Genomic DNA, 20214 nt, shown 5'->3' with positions numbered 1-20214 from the left:
TCATAATTGTTTTTTTGTTTGTTCAGATCGCGTAATTAAATTGTGTCGTAAATCCTCCTCCACCCGACAGGGACAATTAATCAAGTTCGCACGTGAACAAACGTGCCAATTATAAGAATTGGGTTTACCCTTCCTGGTTTGTGTTGGCAAGGCACGTCTTAATTTTTGGAGCTTTCGTGACTGCAGGAATTATTCTTTGGTTCTTTCGGTTAAGTCACGTCTAAAGATAAAATAATGAATTAAAATAATAGCGACGTTTCGATTGCAACACAAGCAATCATCATCAGGCATAAGAGAAATAGCAACAAAAATCTAACTAGAAAAACTATAGACAGACATACAAGCAGACAGATATCACAAGGACACACAGCGAGAGGACACATATCGGCACAGAGAGAGGGTTCGTTGTCACAGAAACGAACCCTCTCTCTGTGCCGATATGTGTCCTCTCGCTGTGTGTCCTTGTGATGTCTGTCTGCTTGTATGTCTGTCTATAGTTTTTCTGGCAAGGCACGTGTTTCATGTTGTGTATTCGTGTGGTTTGTGTTGGCAAGGCATGTGTTTCATGTTGTGTATTCGCGTGTTGTGTCACCACAGCGTTGCGTAGACGAAAGCACTTGACATTTCTCCTACACGGTGTCCATGCCGCAGGATGCACCCCACTACACCCTAAAAGGCTTTGGCGGGGTGCGGAGGTTCACGTGACCAACAGATTGAGAACCGCTCCCTGCTCCAGTGGCTACAGAGGTCACAAACACTAATTATATACAACATACGTGCATCGATTGTCTTGCGCGATGTTACGCACGCATTGCAAGATATATATTAATACGCCTGTGTGGCAACTTGTTTATAAAGAAAGGTGTACACATAGGTTATTGTCACGTGACACGTTTATTGTGCTACAGCAGGCATCTTGTCAAGTACACACAGTGAAGCATTGGGTGATGACGCGCGCAAAGTGACGTTCCTCCCATCTGCAGTGATGCGGCAATTATGGATGAGAACGATTAAGAGACACGAACATTTTCGGTAAAGAAGCAGGGCATGCTTTTTTTTTACTGACCGTATCCACATTTTGGCGTTACATTAAAGAGTTGAAAAGCTCCATGATGACCTAATCCAATTGTTCCGCCGTCCTCCCCCACGTGCATAAACACTCATCAATTTGCCGATAACACCTTCACATATAGAGGACTGCAGAGCTTGAGGGGTGGAATTTGGTGCGAGCTCACTGCGTGGCTGCCTTCGCGCTCGTCTGCGGTTCCTCGCATCTCCGAGGCATTCTCTGTCATCGACTTCGTGAATGCTGCGCGGCCGCGTTATACCCTCCGTTGAAATTATTATATTTGACGTTGGACAACGAGCAGTGGAGTCGTGCAATTGTCACTTCAACAAGTCTCAATTTTATCCAACCGCTGAACGTGCCACACCCTCCGCAAAGAGCGTTCCATCGCATGCCAGACGTGTAAACTTTAAAAACTTTTAAAAAGACGAAGAAAACAGTACTATTAAGCTGGGGAGTGCCGAAATTAAAAACCGAATTTGCGTTATGAGCTTCGTGTAGTCATTTGATGACCCACATTAGACCATCAACATTGCCAGCATTTTCATCCCATACCTGTCAACTCCTAATCAGTGCCCTACCTTATTACAGACCAATTCAGACCGTATTGGTCACCCCGTGTCCTTATAAATCTCAACGTTCATCCTACAAAGTCCCATCACAAGGGTGAACACACAAACAAATAGACATTATTATGTTACGAAACAAAAACAGTTTAACGCATTATATTTGATAATTGGTGTCAATGATGCTACTTATCGTGCTATACTGTCTGTGATCTTGCACGCTGATGCTGTTCCACGATTTTTTTTTATTTTGCCGTTTGATTTTTTTGCCCGGATTGAAACGGCTGTACGCCGTATGGATGGGAAAATTAAATTTCCATGGAAAGAATCCGGGGTAAACCGTATGGGTTGACAACTATGGGATCCAGACTGCAGCGTTGCGGGCTAAAAGCCGTGTATGCTTTAATATCGATCATTTATTTCAGTTGGGTAGACGCAACTATGACATTTTTTTAAAGATACTGGCAGCGGAAAATTAACCGGCCGAGAAGGCTCCTGGGAAGTCGCGAAACTATAACTGAGACGAGTTCTTTGGGTCTTTCGATCAAGTCACGTAGATCGGTTCAAAGAAAATAACAAAAAACTACGACGTTATCATCTTTTTCCCTATCCTGATGACGACCGCTTGTGTTGCGATCGAAACGTCGTAGTTTTTTTTGTTATTTTTGTCATTTTCTTTGAACCTATCTACCTGCAGTCACGAAAGCTTCAAGTCAAAATTTTACTGAGACGTGGTTAGGCAAACAGGAAGGGGGGTGGGGGCGACCTCCCCCCTCTCTTACCTATATAACCTCTTACCACGGCATCTCTCCCACTTCAGCAAAAAAAAATATTGCTGTGGTTTTCCCACCTGATGACGATTGCTTGTGTTGCAATCGAAACGTCGTGATTTAATTTATTTTATTTTATACCTACGTGACTTTACCGAAAGAACCAAAGAGTATGGACACAGGCCTTGTCTGGATGGGACGAGTCGACAGGACGGAGGCTGCCGCAGTTTCCACCGGCGGACTTGCACCGCCATGCGGCAAATGAGTAAGAAGAAGTCGTCCACGCACGAGGGGGAAGTCACGAGGCAGAGGGGGAGTTCTTGGGAACATTTAGGCCTGCAGGCGAGCGATGAAGAAGCTCGTCTCGCTGCTGTGTGACGAACCATTGTATGATGATGGTCTCAACTGTGTGAATCTCAGTGGCCTGCCAGCCAGAGTTGTGGGGAGATCAACTTAAATTGAGCGGTGTATCGAATTCGTGTAAACACACATGCAGACGTTCAACACCAAAGTGCAAATCATTACAAAATGTAGCCGAAAGCGGGGAAAAAAACGCAATCATTGATGGCCTCCGCTGTGAAAACCCAAACCAAAAAAACTATTCCCGTAACGACATTGTCCTACTAAAAGCTGCATGATAACAAAGTTGGTTAAACACTCGAGTTCAACCGAAGCACGGCACAGACGGCTGTATGCAGCACTGCAATATGCAGGGTGGTCCAGATGTCTGGTGATCCCCCAATTAATTGACCACCAACATGTTTTTGTGTCTTTGCACATTCATTTCTGTTTTAAAATAAACCTTACTTTTAATTTAAAAAAACGTGACGTTTTAGATCATTAAATGGGGGTGCGGGGGGGGACACAAGACAGCTGGACCATCCCGTAGATTGATTCTCCTTTGTCTAGTTTTGATATGTCAGCGTCCGTATTTATGTGCACCACCCTGTATATATACGCACACACACACAACATCCCCTCGCTCTTGTCCCAAGCGACAAACCAGAGGCGCGCACGCGAGTGACCGAACATTCTGAGCACCTACGACCCTTCAAGACCTGCGCTGTTGTATGGGGCCCGAATGCCGGGGCACGAGAAAGAGGGAGGACCAATCTGTGGCCGTCACAGAGAGGAGGATGAGGAATGTCGCGGTGGATGTTGGGTTTAACAAGGGAGGACAGGGGGGTGAGAAATGAAGAAGTGAGAGAAAAGGCCACTGTGGTTCGATCATGTGGAGAGACAGCAGGAAAATGATGTGGGTCAGAAGGTGGCAAGTGAAGCAAGTGGAAGGAAAGCGATGAGGAGGAAGGCAGAAGGAGAGGTGGAGGGTCGATGTGGGGCGATCGGACACGGTGGCCCGAGGAGCGGAACGAGAGATGGCGCAGGACGGGGCAGCGTGGAGAAGGTCGTCGATGACATCGCAACAGCTCCGCGTGAGTGTGACAAACGCGCAGGAGAAGAAGAGTGTCCGACAATACGCTGAGCGCACACACGCCTCAACGTATTCATTCTCGCGCGCTCCGTCACGTCAGCGTGCAGCAAAGATCTCTCGCTCGCTCTCTCGGGCCCTGCGGCGCGTTCATCGCGCGGTTAGCGGAGAGGGCTTGCGTCAAATTGATTCCATCCCAAGTCTATTTCTGAGAAATCACGCATCGCTAATGAGTGGCTAATGGTTATCGATGTTTAGTACATGTTGGGGAAAATGTGAAAAGTGCCATCGCTGCATCAGGGCCGTGTGCGTTGCTGCTACTCTAAGAGACAACTTTAATCTCAAGTCCTACAGTGTTCACAAGCAATAAGGTGACGCCACAGATCAGACTAATTACTGCATTTACATTAAGAATTAGGATGAAAGAATTGGTCAAAATCACCCTCATTGTTATTTCGATATTCGAGTAACTCCCTGTTGACACACGATTCAAATGAAATGTTGCCAGATGTTCTGTATTTTGAGTGATTTCCCGTTTTACAAAAAAACGGGAAATCTGTTCCGTTTTCGCTCGTGAGTGGCCTTGGCGTTTCCTCAGTCAGCTTCCTTCTTATTGCAGCCGTCTGTGAAAGCCTCACGTGCAGGGTTGTTATTCACCATTATTTGTCATTCACCGCATTGATTTCAACATTCGAGGGTTTTAAGACGGCGCACGAGTGACGATGCTATACGGTGCACGTATTGCATCCATCGCGTTGCTTTTACACGAAAGTGCATTCGAATTAACGGCACCGCGTTCGAACTGGAAACCCCACTCAGACCACGGCTGACGCATATTCCTAAATGCGGCGTCGCTTCGCCTCTGCACGAGAGGACCGTCGACAATCGGTCACCAGCGACCGCTCAAGCGAGCGGTGACGCGCAGGTTGGGATGAAGTGACGAGAGGGCACGGCATGAAGGGTGAAAAAGTGAAGGGGGGCAACGGAGGAGGGGCGTGCGGCGCAACGCGGTGTCGAATTCACGGCCCGATCCGATGACTCCGCCAGCCCCCCGGCAAACACAAAGAGCAAGGGGCAGGATTTGATAAACACATGTATTCTTTTTAATCTCATTCATATCGTCTCAATCCGCCTCGTGAATACAGCCATGGATGCTGACATCCATGGCGTATTGCTTGCATCACGAGCGTAGAAAATCCTACTTCAGTTGATGATTATTGCCTCGCCGTTTTGTTTTTGGTTTGTTGTCCTTCCCCCGCACCTCCGATGACCACGGCTGTCTAACACACTGTTGCGAGAGAAGTTCCACGCGCATGTCAAAGGACCCATTCACCACTCCAAGGCCGTAGCCATGGAGTCAACATTGGGGGGGACCAACTTTTCCAGGGGGTCTGGGGGTCCCCCCCCATTTGAAAATTAATCTCCTGCCATTTCCTGTCTAAAACATTAAACAATTCACTAACACATGGGATTGACTTTTTATTTATTTTTATCAATAATAGTGTATTGTATTACATTGCTCTGTTTTTTCTTTTTTACCTTTTCCTGTTTCATTGTCTATGTAATCACAGAGATTAGGGATGTGTCCCCCCCGTGATATTTCTTATAATTACGGCCTTGCACCACTCACCCACCCACCGCTCCCAATTCGCTTCCACCGGCGACTGACCCCGCGTGACCCTGACACGCGGCGGCCGCGGAGCGCGAGGAGGAGCAGGATGGGGCCCCTCAGTAGCCGGAGAGGCGCACGGCGCTAGGGAAGCCGGCCCGGGGCGGGATGCAGCGCTGGCGCTCCGTGGCGATGCTGGCCGCCTTGTTGGCCAGCTCGTGCTGCAGCTGCGCCCTCGCCGCCCCCAGGGCGTCCAGCGCCGCCTCCGCTTCCCCGAGCGAGCCCCGCAGCGACTCCGCGCGCGCGTGCTGCTCCCCCAGCTCCTCCAGGAGGCTGCTCGCGCGTGCGGGGGGTGGGGGGGGGCACGCAGAGCCGTGTTGAAGCGGGGGGGGGGGCTCCATGCAGGGCCCAAAGGCAGCGGGGTATATTTTGGCATTTGTCATGAATTTGGGTCGCCAACTTTCGCCTCTTTAAGGACTGCATTGCGGCTCTTGAGATATTGAAGGGTTTGTTTTGATGGAATTCGAAAAAGATGGCCCTGCTTGTTACTTGAGTTGCCGAACCCTGACGATGGGAGTCCAGTTCACCATGTAAGTCCAGTTTACCAAGGGAGCACAGTTCACCATTTAGGTCCAGTTTAGCATGGGAGTCCAGTTTACCATGGGCATCGTATTCACGTGCATTGTGGCTCTTGAAATATAGATTTGTTTTACCGAATTAAAAAACGATGGCTCTTCTTGATATTTTCGTTTCCAACCCCTGTTCACGAAGAAAATCTTTAGAGCTCTCCGTCGTGTTTTGTCGGCACACAAACACCGAAAGCACACACAATAAACAAGTCAAAGATCCCCCGTGTAGTCTTAACAGACTTTTGGGGCAAGTGCTGTCAGCGAGCACCCATGAAGGCCGGCACGAGGCTGAGTCGACCTAGGGGAGACCCAGGAGCCGTTCAGATCATCGCCGTCACTGGTGTGTTGGTGACCATGAGCAGGGATGGAACTCGGGTCGCCTGATTTGTAGCTAACCGCTGCACTACCTCTCCCCACACAATACAAAGACGACGATCCCCTGTACAGCCTGAACCAGCGGTTGGGGTGAGTGCTGTGAGCGAGCGCCCATGAAGGCCGACATGGCACGCGAGGGGGTGGGGTGACCCAGCACTACAACACACACACACATCCACACACACACACATCACATACACACACACACATCCACACACACACAACATATCCACACACACAACACATCCACACACACAACACATCCACACACATCCACACACACACGACATATCCACACACATCCACACACACACAACACATCCACACACACACCCACGTACATCAAAGACACACACAACACATCCACACACACACCCACGCACATCAAAGACACACCCACTGGCATAACACCCCACCTCCACCTCCATAATGCAGTCCACATCACGTCAGCGTCAATACATCAAACAACACAGCCCTCGTACGTGCATTTGTTGTGAAGTTTGTGGACATTTGTAATGTCAATGGACGAGGCCTTAAATTGCAGTGGTTAAAAATGTAGTGGGCTCCATTACCCCGCCGAGCAAAGAAACAAGAAGCTATTTGGCTGCCTCAATGTGGCTGCCTAGATTATGGCGCCTGGCCAAAAATCGCATTATCTTTGAAATGCGGGCGCTAACATTAATCGATTGGGTTCCATCTGCCTTCATGGCGAAGCTTGTCACAACCAAACAGCAACAACAAAAAAGTCCTTCGAGATGTGCGAGATCATATTATCCCAAAAGCTGATTTAACTCATAATCTGCCGTTAACGTCCCACTGATGGGCCAAGGCCTCCAGCAGCCTCTCCACTCTTCACGACTTCTTTCCACCTCCGTCCATTGTGCCCCTCCAAATCTTCTAATTTTCAACCCCACGCCATCTCTCTCTCTTCTTTTGTATCTACGATTCTCTCTCTTTGTAGTTTAATTTACACCTGATATAAAAAAAATTCAGTGTTGCAGGCTTACATCGGGTTTTGAGTTTGACTTCAAAACTTTCAATATCAATGGAAGCGTCAACATAACATGTATTTTTTTGGCTATTTAGAATATCTGCAGCTACTTGCTCAAGCTTGTCATGCAATTCATTAATACATATATTCCTGATCTGTGTAACACGTATGTCTTTTGTGGGACAGGTTTGCTGAACGCGTCTTGGCAAGGGTACAGCAGACATTGTATTATCCTCCCTCCAGCAGTAATAGCAACAATGCTCACACCAATTACGTGTGTTTAAAAAAAAATCCATGAATGCCTCACTGAGACTCAAGACAACATTTTTAAGCAGGAGATAAAGGGTACGTGTAAACACTGGACCACGTGAAAGTATTGAGAGAGAACAACTTTGATAACCGCGGCCCCGCGTGGCCGCACGCACCTCTCGTGCGCGGGGTCGTGGCAGAGCTCGGAGGAGGGCCGCGTCCCACGCAGGCGCAGTCGTGTCTCCGTGACCCTGCGTGGAGCCTCCAGGTCACGCAGGGCCGACGCCAGCTCCTTCGCGTTCTTCTCCTGGGCCGACGTCTCCTCCAGGACCTGGACAAGTGGCGGCCGGCCGGCCGGGGGGGGGGGGGGGGGGCGCAAATCCGTGACGGTGTTGTCGTGACATGCGCTTTCTAACGCCACTGCTGGCGGAAGGGGCCTCCACTAGAGGGAGATTTAGAGAGCCCCCCCCCCCCCGCCAAGGGGACGCCACGGTGGCTGGGAGATGTTAACGACCTCGCCCGGTATACAGGAGGTCGTGGGTTTGATCCCGACCCTGACGCCTGCTGCTGTATATTTGGCACGCACGCGTGGGCACGCACACGTGGGGCACGCACGCGTGGGGCACGCACACGTGGGCACGCACACGTGGGCACGCACACGTGGGCGACTCAAAGGGGGACGAACAGCCCACGGACGGGCAAGCAACGACAACAACAAAAACAGCGCCCACCGACCGGACACAAAGCGTCGGCGGAGGACGACGGACGGCGGCGGCGTCGTCTCCCCACCTTGCTCAGCTGGTGCTCGAGGTCCACCTTGACCTCGTTGACCTCCCGGGCGCGCTGCTCGAGCGCCCGCCCCACGCCCTCGTTGCGGTCGCGCAGGTCGCGCGCCGCGTCGCTCAGCAGGAGGCCCGCGACCTCGCGCAGCCGCGCCGACACGGAGCGCTCGCGCTGCGCTCGCTCCACGTTGGCGCGCGCACGCTGCTCCCAGCCGCTCACCGTCAATGTCCTGTGCGGAGGGGGGGGGGGGGTGGAGAGGGGGGTGAAGGAGGTGTGGAGGGGGGGGGCGGAGGGGGGGGTGGAGGGTGGTGGTGGGTTAGCACCCTCCAACAACAACGGAGGGTAGAGGATCGACGCTCACAACAACGAGCGGAGCAACGGGCGGATAAAATACAGCAAGTTGGTAGGGGGTACAGCTGGTGCATCTGCCAGTCATCTCAGTTAGCCAACCCATGGCACCTTAGTCTGTCCCGTGACCTCCTGTCAGCGAGCCTTCGACACTTCACGTGGCCTCAAAGTGCACCTGGCCTGGCACAGGCGCCGTGGTGACGTCACCGTCACTTAGGGGCGAATGGCGGGGTGTTGGTATTGGGTGTAACGACACAATGATACTGTACATTATTAACGCGATCTAAACCCAAACCACCTTAATTACCACACGTCCCTGCTTTGGGACAGGGGTGGTCTAGGCCGCATAGAGGCTGTCCCCGCGTCTCCCCCGAAAGCTTCTGCGACAATTCGGGGGACATTTGTCTCAGTCTCAGCGCCACGCTGGACCCATGATGTGGGCAAAACGGTGGCTCTGTCAGACGAGAGCAGCCGTGCACACCTTTGGTTCTCAATCCTAAAACAGTGTGTATCATGTTAATAAACACGTAGCGTTTGATGAAACAACTACGTGACTTTACCGAAAGAACCAAAGAGTAAAGTAATTGTACTTAACATGCCCTTGCTTATCTTCTTGGTTCTTTCGGGAAAGTCACGTATGTGACTTTACCGAATTAACCAAGAAGATGAATCCCTGCAGTCACGAAAGCTTTAAATCGAAATATTCCCTTGCTTAATTTGTGTATTAGATGAGTTACCTACTAAAAAAAAAAATCTGGCCACGTCTCGCACCCCCAGAAAGGGCATCTCGCACCTCCAGGGGGTGCAGCGTGTACCCCCTGGTTAAGAAGCACTGCACGAGAGGGTGGACCGAGGGTGCAGCGAAATCCATTGTCCGACTGCAGTTTATACGACCCCACATCGAACCTCCACACCGTCAAACCCCCCGACTGAGGAGTGAGGTGAAGTATGGTCAAGCGGCTCGCCGCGCCCCGCATGGCGCGTGGCGAGGCCCTGAGCCAGCAGCGGAATGACAGTACAGAGCCCCGCATAACCTGTGAACAGCAAACTCAAATACACTGTATAATTATAATCATAACAATTATATTTTTTTCAAATGTATAAAGCGCCTTTAAAACAATCGTTCTGAGGGCGCAATATGCGAGACACCGACCTTTACCCCCCCCCAGCCCCCCCGCCCCCCACGATGCCGACGTCCCAGTGGGGGGGGGGGGGCTCACTTCTCGTGCGCGCTGGCGGCGTGCGCGTGCCGCGCGGCGCCTGCCGATTGGTTGTTGAGGTGCCCGCACGTGACGTCCGCCGCGTAAGCCTCGTGCTTGTCCGACCAATCCGCCTCCAGCTCCTGCTTCGCGTCGCGGTTCAAGCTACGGGGGGTGAGGAGGGGTGCGGGTGGTGAGGAGGGCTTGGGGGTGAGGAGGGCTGGGGGGGTGAGGAGGGCTGGGGGGGTGAGGAGGGCTGGGGGGGAGGAGCGCTGGGGGGGTGGTAAGGAGGGCTGGGGGGTGAGGAGGGCTGGGGGGGTGAGGAGCGTCGGGGGGGTGGTGAGGAGGGCTGGGGAGGTGAAGAGGGCTGGGGCGGGGGGGCTGGCGGGGCGGCGTTCAGCGCGCCCGCAACGCTCGTGCCAACATTGACTCCCTCGCCTGCCCGCCAGGGTCACTCGAGGGGGTTTAGAGGAACCTTTTCCAGACCGGGGGTCAAATGGGGACTCTCACGCAGCGTGCAGCGGGCGACGCAACGCATCGATCCACGCACCTAAGGGGCCCTAAAATAAATATTAATATTAAAACACACATTTTTTTACTTGCATAGTAAAGTCATTATATTTTTTCACTTGAGATACAGCCGGATAATACGACAAATCGCTAACCTTGAACACCCAGTCGTTCATAAAGTCGATATAGTACTATAGTAATAGAGCAAGTGCAGAATCACTGAACCAGAGTTGATAGCTTGAAAGCATTTCAGCGCGGGGCCCTTGAAAGTGCGGGTTCCGTAGCATGTACTTTTGCTACTAGGATCATCCGGCACTGACCTCAGGTCGCTGCGGTCACTGCACTGAATCCTTGACGTGGCCGAGCGTGCCGAGATGAGACACGCAGCGTTGCGAGGCCACAGAAATGTTCCCTTCTGGTGCACAATTAGCTGCTGCCAAGCTGCTTGCGGTTAACGAATGAACATCGTTTCGTGGCACCGTTCGAAGTGGCAGGCCCTCATGTGGCCAAGGGCTGCGTGACGTGAAGTCACGTGCTGTGCCCGGCCCACGAGGTTACGCGTGTCTGCTCTACTTGGCCTACTCTTCCACGCTGGGCAGATGTCATGGGGGTACCGAACGAGACGCAACCTTGCCCAACACCCGTGGGGTACACGTGCGCTGTATACTGCTGGGCTGGACAGAAGCGGGGGGGTTGTTGTTGTTATTGTTGTATTAAGATCATTCATTCAACTTTCGTGCTGGGAGATTCTAAATCTAACTGGCGATATCTGCCTTGCAAGTCCAGACGTAGGCCGCCAGTTCGACGAGATCGATTATATTCGATCTCCCTCAACGAGCAGCAACACGCATCACCGTTAAATAGGCAGGTGGTCGTTTCTTTCCCAAAGCATTCCTCACCGTATCTGCTCTTTGGCTTTGTCCAGGGTTCGCCTCAGCAGTGCCTGCACGCTGGAGATAAGTTCCACCTCCTGTTAGAGGAATGAGAGAATGGGGGGGGGGGCGGTGAGGGGGTAAATGAACATCAGTACGGGACCGTCACGGTGCGTCGTCATCGTGCTGCTACGGGGAAGTGTGGGGCAAAGCAAGTGTGAACAATAGCCACATCAGCCACGAGTACATCTCATCGGCCACGATCGTTGGGTTCACTGCAGCTCATGGACTCAGACCAGCAGTGGTTCGCGACAGTCCTCCAAGTGATCCGCGCGGCTGTGATGCAAACGCAGATTCAACCGGAACGAATGACAACGCTTATGACTTTTGTTTAGACCATTAATTAATATTTTTGTTAATGTATTTGTTTAATTGGGTGATATTGTGAACAATAACTATATCAGACATTAGTATATCGAATCGGACAAGATCATTGGGTTCACTGCAGCTCAAAGACTCAGTCCCTGCAAGGCGTGCGGGTGAAGTCAGGAGATGCACCACGTGAGTGCTCGCCATTCGAAGGCCTGAACACCAGAGTCGGTGATGTCGTTGACAATGTCTTCATCAGGGAGGCAGTTCCATATCCGGACAGCGGAGTGAAGAAGGGAACTTCGTTGCAGGGAGCAATGTTCTGGCAACTGCATGTTCTGACTGCTGCTGTCTTTCCACAATCACTGACTGGGGCGAGTGAATCACCTGGGGTCATCAAATTCTGATTATTTTATGGTTAGATCGCGTAAACAGAGTGTGTCTTAAACCAGCCATCAATCCTTGTTGCTGCCTGGTGATGCTGGGAGTAACTCGTCAGGCCAAATGTCCGCACCGCTTTAAATGTCGTGCGAGATTGCTCATCCCGCACCACGTGGCAACTTTAGTAATTGGCCCTGTCGGGTGGAGGAGGATTTACGACACATTTTTATTACGCGATCTGAACAAACAAAAAACAATTATGAATCAATAGTCGTGTATTTTTTTAAATACCGTTTTCGTAATTTGTCTTAGGGTGTCTACAATATATACTCTTTGGTTCTTTCGGTAAAGTCACGTAGTTAGGAATAAAATGAAATTTAAAATATTGTCGACAATATAATAATATAATAATCTACTTATCAATCTGGAAATAAGTTGAATGTGTTATTTGTATTTTCCTCACAGTGACCGTCTACAACTAAATTACATCAGTTGCCTGCCATTTCCCTAATTAACTTTCTGCAAACCATTGAGTCTGGGTCACCTCCGATCAGTTTAAACGACTGGACATTAAATCTCATTCAAAGCTGTGGCCTCATCAATGGTTACCTCCAGCTTGCTTGACATTCCCCTTGTGCAGACAAATACAACTGGCAAACATTAATCTAGGAGGTCACGGGGCTGATGAATTACGTGTTCTTTGACTTGACAGACGAGGTAATCACCCTACCCTGGTATTCCATTATTATTGACAAAACCTGTAAAGGCCACCACATACGGTGAAGAGGAAATCAGTTTGAGTGCAAGCATTGAGCGAGACCAGGGATCAGCAAACCAAAATAACAAGAAGAGACATTTTTTAAAATTCTATAACCAAAAATAAAATCAACATTTCAAACGCGCAATGCTCGTGGTGATTACGAGACGGTGGCTCTCAACAAATCACATCACGGAGAAGTCCTCCTGGAAGAGCCGCACGGAGCTCCAGAGCCGCAGATTTGCCGACCTCCTGAGCGAGCCAGACAACCACGAATCCCTAACCAGCTGCTGACGAATATTCCGAGTTGCTTCAGTTTTACATCTCAGGATGAGGGGACACTTTGTCCAACACTTCGCCGGCCTTCCGCTCACCCCCCACAATAACAAACTCCCCATGTAACCCCACCGCCAGTCCGTGCTTTACCAGGGCCTCGTTTACCAGGTCGGCAAAACGTTTCAAATGACATCACCAATTTGCCAAGGCAATGGTCGTGCTAACAAGGCCAAGGAAGTTCTCCATTCAGAGCTCACGGAAACATCACGTGTCGTGTCCCGTGAGAGGGTGGCCTCGTGAGGGTGAGTGACAGCACGACAGCTCATTACAGAAACCCCTTTCAGTTGCCACTGAAGAGGGGGGAGGGGGCTATGCCGATCACGCAGGCCCTGCTGTACAAACCAACCAACCTGGGTAATGAAATGAAATGTGACTTTGATGTGATTTTTTTTGGGTGCAGTCAATTGTGACCAGGTCCAGATCGTCAACTCACTGCGCCTGGCGTGTCCACGTAGAGAGCCCACACTGTGTCTCGCCACTTGTGGACGAGGCCCCCCCCCCCCCTGTGCTGTGTGGGTCGAAGGGGTCATTTGACCATACCCTGTCACGTGGTCAGCGTGGGTTTGGTGGAGAACACGAATCATGTGCATTAGAGCCTAGCATGAGACAATGGATTGTACAGAAGTAGCTACACAGCGTCTAACGCCTGCAGTGTGTGGGTGTCACTCATCGAAGCGCTGTTCAGGCTCAGTGCTACGTTTAGGTACGAGGGAATCGGGTGAACTCTGGCTGATTTGGTCAAAGGAAACTTGGCTATGCAATATTATGCTTCAATCTTGATTTGACAACTTGGATTACTTGAGGGTGACTGGGAATTATGAATTCTTCAAAACCAACGTGGAATAGGCAAACAGTGTCTCTGACTAAATGCTCGACTGTATGGTATGTATGTATGATGGTGGTGCCACGGTGGCTAGATGTTAACTACCTCGCCTGGTGTCCAGGAGGTCGTGGGTTCAATCCCGACACTGATGCCTGCTGTATTTTTGGAGTTTGCATGTTCTTCCCACGGTCGCATGGATCTTTCTCTGGGTCCTCCGGATTTTCTCTCCACATTTAGAATCAACATGTGTTTAAGCATTTGGCTGCTATAAATTTCCACGCAATAAGCCATTTCGTCGAGCTATAATATGTGGTCGGGTTGCTTCTGAAAAAGAGCTATATAGCTCAGTGGGCTTTACCTGGTCAAATAAAAAGTAGTTTAGTTTCAACTTATTTCGCATCTCGCACCGTACGTAGCCAACGGTGCTAACCGGAGGTGCGACTAGACTGCTTCTTCCGTCGCCCTGTAAGAGAACCACCGCAGTTCACGACACCCCACAGATTGTATTTGTCACCGCCTGGGCCACTGCCTGTGGCTGAAATAGTAAATAAATCGCGGGCCTGCAGGAGCTGCTCGTGCGGCCCGTCGTGGACGAGCTCGGGGCCCGGGCGGCGCTCGCGGGCGCGGAGGTTGTCCGTGCAGAGCGCGAGGGGCATCTCCGTGGCGTCCAGAGCTCGTTCCAGGCGCCGCTTCTGTTCCACCAGCAGCTCCGTCTCTGACGTCACCTGCGAGGCGTCCACCCACAACGCACGCGGACCTCTTGAGCGCCCGCTTCGCTGGCGCGCAGACGCTCGCGAACGTCTTGTGCGCCTGTGCAGTCTGTTTTTCCTTCAACGCGGTGGTAGTTGCGTTCCTGTCTCCGCGTTATGGAATTATCGCGTTACAAAAAGAATATATATATAGGGTTAGGCACAGTCCGCGATAACACGTGAGACGCGTAACGCAGGCGGAACAAACACGGAGGCGCGTGGGTAGCATCTCGAAGCATCCAGCAGCATCCCGCCTTGTGTGATGACGCTACGCAGAGACCGCTTATCCCTGCTCCCGCGACATAGTTCTGTTTGCTCAATTGCGTTATATCCAATTCGCATCCGCGTTATAAAAATTAGTTCCCAAACACATTCATCGTGTTATATCCAATTCGCGTTGTCAAATTACGCGTTATAGGAGAACAGATTGTAATATATAAATGTTGCATCGTACTCGCACCCAAGCCTTGAAGAGAGGAATCATTACCGATAACATCTGGTCGTTCGTCAGCGTTGATCCGAGCAAAAATCCGACTCCTGATGAGATACTATTTTAAAACCTGTCCAAACTTTGCTTATTTTTAATCAATGCTGGTGAGATTATGCCCTCCCAGACGGCTGTCGGGATGATAGTCGTGAGATACAGCATCGCTGTGAAGCTTTGGCCCCTCACCACTGAAATCCTCTAATCGTGGCCAGAAGCAGGAGACCTCGACATTGTGCCTTGAGCTCATGGACAACAACAACAACATTGCTGCTGCCATCGTACGCAAGAGTAGAATAGAATCCACATCTACAACTACCGATTGCTCACAACGGGCCCGCAGTAGCAGCAGCAGCGCTTAAGTCATTCCAGTACTTTGCACTCCGATCTTGCGTGTGTATTGTGTTCGTTGTCGTGACGTTCTGACCCCGTGCCCCTACTGGGCCATCTATGAAAAAGAGCTTCATAGCTCATCGGATTCCTCCTGCAGTACGAAGAAATATTTTAATTCTAAACTAGGCTCGTGGTGCGCACGTGGGATGGGAGGGAGAGGTGCATGCGTGGGGGGGGGGGGTCCGCATGGGTTTGGAGGTGCACAAATGGGGGGGAGTGCATGCGTGGGGGGGGGGTGCGCATGGGTTGGGTGGTGTGCACGTGGGGGCGGATGGAGGGGTGCGTGGGGGTTAGAGGGTGCGCACGTTGGGGGGCGGGTAGCGGTGCGCGCGCAGCCCCCCCCCCCCGGGCGCCTCCTCACCTCGTGGATCTCGCGCTCCAGTTCGCTCCTCCACGCGTGCACGTGCGCCAGGCGCTCCCCGATGCGCCGCGTGCTCTGCGCGTAGTGCGCGTGCGCGCCCGCGCGCTCCTCCGCCACCCGCGCGCTCGCGGCCGTGCGCGCGCACGCGGGCAGCTCCACGGCGGTGCGCGTCTCGGCGTGCCTGGGCGCCAGCACAGCAAGTAGGACGACTCGTGTAGTACACGTGTGGTGTAGAACACGTGTGTGATCTACGTGTATGCCACGACACGTGTAACACATGTGTGGTGTCGGGCACGTGTGTGATCTACGTATGGCACGGCACGTGTACCCAATGCGCTGTGTATACACAGGGTGCTTCAATCGTCGTCAATGGAAAAAGAACGGATAATAAGCACTGTAACATGATGACAAATGTGATGTTAATAGCTTCAAAGAGTCTCCACGTGTTCGCCGTCATTGTCAACACGTGCCTGGAATCTTCTCTAGGTGGTCTCCAGTGCCCGTAGGGCACATTTATCGTGATATTGTTGCAAATTCTTAGAAATGTTCACATTTTTTTGAAGCGCCCTGTACAGACCGACGACACGTGTGTGTGTGTGCACGTCGCGTCTCCAGCCTCAACGAAAGCTTCGGCCAGAGCCGCGTGGCAGCACTGCTGCCTTGGCGGTCAACACGGAACGGGAATTCACGCGCGCGTTGGCACGCACGTACACAGACAAAGGTCCCCCGTGTAGCCTCTAATGGGTTGTTGGGGCAAGTGCCGTTCGCACTTTGAAGGCCAGCACGGCACACGACGGACGGTGCGGACGGCCGGTCCGCCGTTCGTACCACCCCCCCCCCCCCCCCCCCCAGTGCTGATGGCTGCCCACCGCAACGAAGTACTCGTTTGAGGCTGAGTCAACCTAGGGGAGATATTCGCCGCTGTTGTCGGTCGCGAGTGGGAATCGAACTCGCGTGGCCGGGTTCGTGATAGAGTGCGTCAACCATTGCGCCACCGCTCCCCCGACACGTGTCAAGACGTACACAGAGAACAAAATAAACTCTCCCGGAAAGCCTTTGACACAAAGCCGTAATTATAATGTATATGGGGGGGGGGGGGGACATCACACACAACACCCCCCCCCCCCCCCCCCCATATTCAAATATGCCCAAAATTTCCCCCCCCAATATATTTCTATAAAATAGGTTTATTTTTTATATGATTGTGTTATGGTTGTACTTTATAAATCCCTCATCTCTGCCATTACATACAATGAAACAAGAAAAGGTAAAAAAGAAAAAAACAAGAGAAATGTAGCACAATACACTATTAGAGATTATCTTTAAAAGATAAAATAAAAGTCCATCCCATGTGTTAGTGCATTTTTAATATTTTAGGCAGGAAATGGCAGAAATTCGTTTTCAAATTTAGACCCCCAGACCCCCTGGAAGATTTGGTCCCCCCCAAAGTTGACTCCATGGCTACGGCCTTGCTTCAACATATTGTTGGCGGCGAGTGCTGTTAGCGAGCACCTATGAAGCACAATGCACGCACACAAAGACACACAGACACCCCATTGTTGTACACTCATGTCAGCACATGTCCATACACACACACGAGCGTGTAGAGACGTGAGCGCATGCAAGGACGTGTGGCAGCGCATGTGCCACACATTCATTCACAGGGATACGGGTACCTGCACAATCAATCCAGGGGCAGCGAGACGCTGGTTAATCATTAAGCATCGTGGAATGATTGTCCACCCTGCACGCGTTAATGATTCATCCTCTGTCAAGGTCACGATGAAATTCACGAATAACGTTTTGTTTACTTATGGTGCGCATCGAATCTGAATGTATATTTGTCGAGCGCCTTCAGTCAGCTGACAGCACGATGACCGAACGGGACGATGCACACAACGTGCCGTGCGCTCCACTTCCCTCCTCGCACCGTCACGATGCCCACCTGGGCTCATCCGAGAGGTGCGGTGGGGGGTGGGAAGGACAACGAACTAAACACGCAGCACAACATTCGTGCTATTGGGGACCGAGTTAGAGGGCCGGGTTTTGGATACACTCTGCCAGTGGTGGTGGTGTTACTCAAAGACGAAGACTCCCCGTATAGATTCAAAATACTACCGTGTCTCAGCTGTCCCACCCCCGTGTCCCACCCGTGTCTCAGCTGTCCCACCCCCGTGTCCCACCCGTGTCCCACCTGTGCCCCACCCGTATCTCAGCTGTCCCACCCGTGTCCCACCTGTGCCCCACCCGTGTCTCCCCTGTCCCACCCGTGTCTCAGCTGTCCCACCCCCGTGTCCCACCCGTGTCCCACCCGTGTCTCACCTGTCCCACCCGTGTCCCACCTGCCCTACCCCCGTGTCCCACCCGTGTCCCACCTGTCCCACCCGTGTCTCCCCTGTCCCACCTGTCCCACCCGTGTCTCACCTGTGCCCCACCCCCGTGTCCCACCTGCCCCACCCCCGTGTCCCACCTGCGCCCCACCCGTGTCTCACCTCGTCTGGTTGTGGAGGCTCCACTCCTCCATGGCGATCGCCGCGTCTCGAAGCCCCGCGGCAGTCTGCACAGCCCAGCCGGGGCCCACGTCGTCGCTACAGGTGCCGGGATTGAACCAGGTGCGGGGCAAAGCCGCCTCCTCCTGTGGGGCCGACTCGTCCGCGTGGAGGGACTCCATGGCACGGGCAGACACAGAGAGACGGAGACAGGCGAGGAGGAGAGAGAGAGCGAGGAGGTTGTCGTGGGGGTGATGGCTGCCGAGGTCACTGGGGACGCGACGCCGTTGCCAGGAGCCACAGACCCCGCCCAGAGACACGGGTCGGGGGGAAGGGAGACACGCGGAGACACACAGAGACACATGGGGAGACACACAGAGAGACACAGAGACATGGGGAGACACACAGAGAGACACAGAGACACGCGGAGACACGGGGAGACACAGAGACATGGGGAGACACGGGGAGACAGAGAGACAGAGAGAGACACGGGGAGACACACAGAGACACGGGGAGACATGTGGAGACACAGAGAGACACACAGAGACATGGGAATACACACAGAGAGACAGGGAGACACACAGAGACATGGGAAGACACACAGAGACACACAGAGACACGGGGAGACATGGGGAGACACGGGGAGACACACAGAGACATGGGGAGACACATAGAGACACACAGAGACGCATAGAGACAGAGACACGCGGAGACACACAGAGACACAAAGAGACACGGGGAGACACACAGAGACACGGGGAGACATGTGGAGACACACATAGACATATAGAGACACGGGGAGACACAGATACACACAGAGACATGGGGAGACACAGAGAGACACAGAGACATGGGGAGGCACACAGAGACATGGGGAGACACACAGAGAGACAGGGAGACGAACAGAGACATGGGGAGACACACAGAGACACACAGAGACACGGGGAGACATGGGGAGACACGGGGAGACACACAGAGACATGGGGAGACACAGAGACACGGGGAGACACGGGCAAACGCACAGAGACACGGGGAGACACACAGAGACACGGGGGGACACACAGAGACGCGTAGAGACACGGGGACACACAGAGACACATAGACACGTGGAGACACGGGGACACGCAGAGACACCTGGAGACAGGGGGACACGCAAACACATAGAGACACGGGGACACGCAGAGGCACAGATACACGTGGAGACACGGGGACACACAGAGACACGTGGAGACACGGGAACACGCAAACACACAGAGACATGGGGAGACACGTGGACACGCAGACACACAGAGACACGGGGACACGCAGAGACACAGAGACACGGGGACACGCAGAAACACGGGGACACAGAGACACGTGGAGACACGGGGACACACAGAGACACGTGAAGACACTGGGACACACAGACACACGGCGACACGCACACACAGAGACACGGGGACACGCATCGGACACATTTTAATCGTATTGTGTCATAAAAAAATAACATCGCAGCAAACTCTACGGGTGGCACGGAAGCTCCTGGCTGGTTTCACCCACGTCACGACGTTTAAATTGTACCAGGCGAGTTAGAAAATTGGAGAGATTGAATTGAATAATCCGAGTCAATGTAACTATCGACGCCGGATACGCTGGCGCGCCGATTCTCCCAGACTCGTTCTCATCTCGATTCTGCA

At 52.3% G+C, this 20214-nt stretch overlaps 1 protein-coding gene and 1 long non-coding RNA gene across 3 annotated transcripts; one reads left to right on the top strand and one right to left on the bottom strand.

Annotated features, from left to right (window-relative positions):
* Positions 1 to 875: 875 nt before the first annotated feature.
* Positions 876 to 20085, bottom strand: LOC144731300 (tektin-4-like). Of its 2 annotated transcripts, XM_078612353.1 has the most exons (8): positions 18542 to 20085; positions 16050 to 16230; positions 14623 to 14787; positions 11424 to 11494; positions 10036 to 10179; positions 8474 to 8696; positions 7861 to 8015; positions 876 to 5773 (listed from the first exon to the last, which is right to left on the bottom strand). In XM_078612353.1, the coding sequence occupies exons 1-8, from the start codon at positions 19993 to 19995 to the stop codon at positions 5560 to 5562; spliced, it is 2607 nt and encodes an 868-aa protein (XP_078468479.1). In that variant the 5' UTR covers positions 19996 to 20085; the 3' UTR covers positions 876 to 5559. The 2 variants fall into 2 exon arrangements, with proteins under 2 accessions (XP_078468479.1, XP_078468480.1); XM_078612354.1 differs by lacking the exon at positions 18542 to 20085 and having other exon boundaries at positions 16050 to 16887.
* LOC144731301 (uncharacterized) lies at positions 17195 to 19031 on the top strand. The gene is made up of 2 exons (XR_013587943.1): positions 17195 to 18011; positions 18559 to 19031. It is a non-coding gene; the product is annotated as an uncharacterized LOC144731301 (long non-coding RNA).
* Positions 20086 to 20214: the final 129 nt, after the last annotated feature.

Source organism: Lampetra planeri, chromosome 38 (assembly GCF_965212315.1).
Source record: "Lampetra planeri chromosome 38, kcLamPlan1.2.h2, whole genome shotgun sequence".
NCBI classification, from domain to species: domain Eukaryota; kingdom Metazoa; phylum Chordata; class Hyperoartia; order Petromyzontiformes; family Petromyzontidae; genus Lampetra; species Lampetra planeri.
The sequence above is the reverse complement of the archived record's forward strand: the minus strand, read 5'-3'. Positions and strand labels throughout refer to the sequence as shown.

What these genes read in the sequence shown, in the direction of transcription:
- LOC144731300 (XM_078612353.1), bottom strand. Translation starts at nt 19,995, where the DNA reads ATGTGTCCGATGCGTGTCCCCGTGTCTCTGTGTGTGCGTGTCGCCGTG. An exon ending in TGGAGCGCGAGATCCACGAG is followed by an intron (nt 14,788 to 16,049) that starts GTGAGGAGGCGC and finishes GACGCCTCGCAG; the next exon opens with GTGACGTCAGAGACGGAGCT. An exon ending in GCCGCCAGCGCGCACGAGAA is followed by an intron (nt 8,697 to 10,035) that starts GTGAGCCCCCCC and finishes CCCTCCGCACAG; the next exon opens with GACATTGACGGTGAGCGGCT.